The 6485-nt window shown below is 29.7% G+C and overlaps 1 protein-coding gene across 2 annotated transcripts in view; it reads right to left on the bottom strand.

Annotated features, from left to right (window-relative positions):
- Positions 1 to 5905, bottom strand: part of LOC106465962 (patatin-like phospholipase domain-containing protein 2) — a 40547-nt gene extending 34642 nt beyond the window's left edge. Inside the window, exons 1-2 of one of the 2 annotated variants that reach the window (XM_022393927.1) lie at positions 5809 to 5905; positions 3957 to 4150 (exon numbers count right to left, since the gene is read on the bottom strand). In XM_022393927.1, coding sequence (XP_022249635.1) covers positions 3957 to 4116 — 160 coding nt within the window. In that variant the 5' untranslated portion in view covers positions 4117 to 4150; positions 5809 to 5905. Of the gene's footprint in view, positions 1 to 3956; positions 4151 to 5679 lie in introns of both variants that reach the window. The other variant, XM_013926211.2, reaches the window with a different exon arrangement.
- Between the last annotated feature and the right edge of the window lie 580 nt (positions 5906 to 6485).

Here is a 6485-nt window from a genome sequence, read left to right as displayed (position 1 = left end):
TAATTTCATTTGATAAACACGTTTAGATTGAATGGTAATTTATAATCAGTCACAAGAACGTCGAATCTGAATCACTTGAAAAAAACACGGGGGTGCTTAACTTTTTTCCAGGTGTATATATCTAATACAACGACTGATGTGTAAAGTTTTACTATCATTTATATATCTAAAACCACGACTGATGTGTAAAGTTTTACTATCATTTATATACCTACAAGCACGACTGATGTGTAAAGTTTTACTATTATTTATATATATCTAAAACCACGACTGATGTGTAAAGTTTTACTATTACTTATATATATCTAATACAACGACTGATGTGTAAAGTTTTACTATCATTTATATATCTAAAACCACGACTGATGTGTAAAGTTTTACTATCATTTATATACCTACAAGCACAACTGATGTGTAGATTTACAATCATTTATATAACTACAAGCACAACTGATGTGTAAAGTTTTACAATCATTTATATAACTACAAGCACAACTGATGTGTAAAGTTTTACAATCATTTATATAACTACAAGCACAACTGATGTGTAAAGTTTTACAATCATTTATATAACTACAAGCACAACTGATGTGTAAAGTTTTACAATCATTTATATAACTACAAGCACAACTGATGTGTAAAATTTTACAATCATTTATATAACTACAAGCACAACTGATGTGTAAAGTTTCACAATCATTATATAACTACAAGCACGACTGATATGTAAAGTTTTACTATTATTTATATAACTACAAGCACAACTGATGTGTGAAGTTTTGCAATCATTTATATAACTACAAGCACAACTGATGTGTGAAGTTTTACTATCATTTATATAACTACAAGCACGACTGATGTGTGAAGTTTTACTATCATTTGTATAACTACAAGCACGACTGATGTGTAAATATTTACTCTCATTTATATAACTACAAGCACGACTGATGTGTAAATTTTTACTATTATTTATATAACTACAACCACGACTGATGTGTAAATATTTACTCTCATTTATATAACTACAAGCATGACTGATGTGTAAATTTTTACTATCATTTACATACCTACAAGCACGACTGATGTGTAAAGTTTTACTATTATTTATATATCTACAACCACGACTGATGTGTAAAGTTTTACTATCATTTATATACCTACAACCACGACTGATGTGTAAAGTTTTACTATCATTTATATACCTACAAGCACGACTGATGTGTAAAGTTTTACTACCATTTATATACCTACAAGCACGACTGATGTGTAAAGCCACAACATATCAATAGAATCTTGTATGAAACTGAACTGTACAAACCTAGTGTTTAAAGTATTTAGTTGAATCCCTGAGAATTTCAAGCTGAAATATACTAATATAGGCATGACTTACATACCTATACATACATACACTGGTGGGAACAATTAGAAACTGGGAAGATATGGAGCAAGTATTTCTGAATTAAATACAAAATAAGGTGCACAAACAGGATTAAAATATTCAATATTTGTGACACTTATAAAACACTATTGACAGTAACTATGCAATTAGTTGTGTTTCCTAACTGATTAATAGACAACCTCATACAAAAAACAAGAGTTGTTGCCAGTAAGTTGCCTTCTCTCTATTAGCAATTTGAAAAGATATATATATATATATATATATATGAAATAAAAATAATGTTCATGAAGGGTGCCTACAGCCTGTTTCTTTCTTTCTAGTCAGCATTTCAAAAAAATTAGAGAAAGTGATAGGTAGCTTAGTTGCTTTGCTATAAAAAACAACAACAAGGCAAACAAGTTTGCTAGAAATAGGAATTGAACCTGAAACTCTCTAATTATGAGCCCCCTTCAGTTATTTTCCTCCCTATTATTCTCATACTGTTCTGAAAGACAATGAAAGATGCACAGTTTAAATTTTTATTGGTGTTCTTAGAGCCAACACATTTATCACCTATGATCATGCAAATGCTGTCAAGTTTGTTTTAAAAGGAAGTGAAGTGAAGGATACACTAACTGGGAGTTAATAGAATATGCAAGTAGACTGCATGAGTAATATCAAATACAGCAGGGAGGCAATAAGATCACAAACAGTCTTTCAGTGTGGATGGAGAGGTAGTCCTGTTCTTCTGAGGCCACTCTGGACATGTGCTAAATATCACATTTTCCAATGATTTTTTGTGTCCTAATATTTTATGCCACTATTTTATACTCCTGCTAATGCATAATTAAAAAGGAATTTTTTCATGTTGTACCACACCTAAATGAATGTTGCATATTAAACAGCAGGCTGCCAATGCTCCTGCTGATATACAAAAAGGAATTTTTCACGTTGTACAATACCTAAAGGAATGTTGCATATTAACACTTTCAACCTGGGCTTGGTCCCTGGGACCGACATTGTAACCATTTTGTGCTTGTTATAGTTTTCATGCTATAACTATTAAATTAGTAAGTGTATGTTAACAAAATTTGGCAGTTCATCAATAAACATTAAATGCTTTCATATGCAAAATATCTAATTTTTTTAAGTCTTAAGGTTTGTAAAGCAATGTTTCTCTCATGCCTTTTTTTTATTTTCCCATCTATAATACAAAGTAATTTTCATTTTAAGATTAAAAATACTTTTATGCATCAGAAAATTTTGACATTTCACATGCAAAATCTTTATAACGTCCAGATAGTTATCAAATATTTTTTAAGAAAAAACTATTTATATTTTATGTGTTATTTTCAGTAATTAATCTCTTTACGGGTTCGGTAGATTTGAGTGATCTTATAACTGCCATAAAAAATTAGGAAATAAATATAAATTATGCCTCTTCCATTCTAGAATGAATACAAATTATAACACAAAAACATAAATGTTTAGACAAAATAGCTTAAATCACATAACATTATATGTTTATATGTATTTATTATTATTATTATATTGACCTTTCAGCTGTGCCTGGCTAACAATACAGAAGTTACAATGATGTGGCTCATGTACATGCATGTTACTGTATCAAAGTAACTTGTCTTGGCTGTGTGTTAGTAGACTAGTATTTTGTAAAATACAGTCACATTTCAAGTATTGTACATTATATATGTATATAGATTATTGCTATTTTTGTACTCGGTTGCTGCTTGTCGTAGGTTACTAAGCCTTTAAAAATTTTGCACGTGGAGGATATGAAACAAAATATTTTTTTAGGTTTTGAATAACTAAAAAATCATAAATTATTACATCAATACCATCGAATTCTACTGTAATTTATCAAACTTAGTAAATAAGCTGTACTTGGGTTTAAAAAAAATATGAAATTTCGAGCATACTAAAGACACAAACTGCGTCATTGAAATCTTGATTCAAAAGAAAGAAATGGTGCTAAGAGTGTTAGAAAGGCTGAGAAAACCACTAGGGAGACATCCTGAGCTTCCGATTGGTTATTCATGTCATATATAGAAGTAAGTGTATATAAGGGAGCATTTCAAAAAATGGAAAGAGGTGAGCAGGATGCCACTGTGTTTGATTTATTATGTGAGCAATATCTTAGCAAACTGAAAACATAAGACCTTCTTATTTTATATTCTAGCTTGTCAATATCAGTAATTTGAGTTTCTAATTCATTCAAAACTATAGACTTAGCATTTTGACTTAACAAACATCTAATTTGAACCAGTGCTGCGTTCAACATACCCCGCTCACAAAAATCGATGTTTATCTTTGTTTTTTAATATTTACTTTTAAATGAACAAATTGGGTAATGTATAATACTAAAATTTGAATTATAATCTACAGTTTGATACCAAACTTATTGACATAAATTCATGAAATAGTAGTTCAAAAAAATTGAATGCAAGTCAACAAACACGATGATTTGACCTATGACCCACCTCAAAAGGTTTAAACAGCAAGCTGTCAATGCTCCTGCAGATGTACAATTAAAAACAAATTATTTGATGTAGTACCATACCTAAAGGAACGTTGCATATTAAACAGCAGGCTGCCAATGATCCTGCTGATGCTCCAGCAATCTTGTCAACCAAAACCTGTGGGGCATATTCTCTAAAGCAGCTAGCAACACCAACATGGTATAAACCTAAGAACCCACATCCAGCAAAAGACAGGTTCATAACTGGAAATGTCTTTTAACAAAGTGAATTAAACCTAGAAAGAAGAAAAGTTATAATAAAGAAAAAGCTATTGATGACTTTCATCTCAAAAACTGATAAAATGTGGAATAATAGTACACAAAGTAACATTAAAGTTAAAATGTTAATTGAACCAAACCTTTATATATAAATATCTCTATAAATCCATACAATAACAGACTAATCATTGGAACTGTCAGATAATGATTCATAATTCTAAATAAAAGATAACAAAGTCACAGAACACAACCCTTGGGTAATTATGCAAGTCAAAAGTTCATTTGCTATCTATCATTCCACAACTGGTATCAATGATTCACTGTTATAAACACAAGTTAAAACAATACACTGGTATCAAAAATAAGAATAAAAATAACCATGAAATTAAATGTGATATATCCTAAAGACAAAAATTGTTTCACTGAGAAAAACTACACACATGTTCAGTTGTACAGCAAAAAATGTACTTATTGTATTTAAAAGCTTCATAATTCCAGACTTTTAGTTTTATATTTATTTACAAGCTTCATAATTCCAGACTTTTAGTTTTATATTTATTTACAAGTTTCATAATTCCAGACTTTTAGTTTTATATTTAATATTATTTTATAATAAAAATGTAAAAGCATTTAAAGTGTTGAAGGACATCCCATCCATCAAGGTTATCCATTCACCAAAACCAACCAACCAAGGTTATGTATGTGTATGTATATATAAAGCATTAGGAATTCCAAGTTTAGCTGTTTTCACTACTAAACACACAACTCCCACCTAACCAAGTTAGTTAAGTTACGTCAGGCAAAAAATGATAAAATATTAATGTTTGCCAATGTAAATGGAATCAAACATGGATTTACATGTTGGTGATGTACAACGTCTGAATACAAAGTTAGTATCCACCAAACTTTCACTATATTACAATGTGCAGTCGTAGTTATGATTGAGACTGACTCGTTACTTGCCTATTTAAGCTTTGGTGATATATTAATAAGATTGCTAACATTAATAATAATATACAGGTAGTTTAAATATACCCATCTGCAAGTTAGTAAGGTCGTACACTTGTATATACACTAATACAGTATAATAGTATTAACACACAACGTCGAATTAAGTAAAAGAATACGTAAATTATAATTCCAATTTTAGTTGTAAGCAGTTGATACGACTACTCTTTGTAACGTTAGGTTAACATTGTACGTTCTACACAAGTTGAATTTGACAGATGCATCCTAACGAATACATGATAATAATTAATATATAATTTGTTTGTCAAACGTTATGATAAACTAACACATTACTAACAATTTATCAAATGTAGTACTACTATTCACAATCACAGTCTAGTATAACTAGTTTTATAAACACAAATCCTTCGACGTTTTTAAGTTATTTCATGAACAATACATTTTTAGCTTGAAGAAAGTTAAATTTACTTCAGTCTATAAGTATAAGTTATAAAGTAAAGATGCAACGAAGCCACTATATAACTATATTACTACGCAATACAGTGCGCTATCAATGTTGCAAACTGGAGTTACTTACCAATATACGTATCACTATAACAACTTTTCATCATTGGAAATTTACAAATTACATATTTTTTATTTGAGTACCTGTACTGAACAACATATATATAAACATAACAAGCGTTGAACTCTACTCTTAACTTACCTCTCACTATAAGTTACACTAGACTCATATCCACTGGTAAACATAGGTTTAAAGTATAAGCATTTATGTTAGTGAAACGTCACTGTGTTTCCTCATTGGCGTTAAGAGATGGTACCATTCATTTTTGGCCAATAGTATCTAAACTGCAGATACTGGGGTAGACTTGTAACAAAACTGATACACACACACACATATATACATGACTATGTGCGTAAAACTTTTAAATTACTGTATATATTTGCTAAAGATTTTTTTTTTCACTAGTCTGATGAGCGATTTCTGTCAAAGTAATATAAGGTATAAAAGAAATAACGTATAAGGATTAATTAAATGAAAGTGTGCAAACTCGACCTGAAGACATATAAAAAATAGATACTTAACATTGTTAACTATATTCTGAGTGATTTAATTTAAATGTTACTTAGAGGGAGTGTGAGGTTGTTCTGTCATTGGGCTGATTCTTATAAAATATTTCCGAAAAATAATTCGAAGTCCAGTCCAGATAATGATCACAAGTTAATATATTTTTTCTTTAACGTTTCTAACAAACTTATACACTATTGTGACTTGTACTATTGTAAACCTAAATTTAGAAATGACATTCAAACGGAAATATTTTATTAACGGTACTATGACTGACCTAAAAATTGTTCATATTGTTACGTTTCCGTTTTTTA

The sequence above is a fragment of the Limulus polyphemus genome, unplaced genomic scaffold (assembly GCF_000517525.1).
Source record: "Limulus polyphemus unplaced genomic scaffold, Limulus_polyphemus-2.1.2 Scaffold2103, whole genome shotgun sequence".
Classification (NCBI taxonomy): Eukaryota; Metazoa; Arthropoda; class Merostomata; order Xiphosura; family Limulidae; genus Limulus; species Limulus polyphemus.
This window is presented reverse-complemented; position numbering and strand designations above follow the sequence as displayed.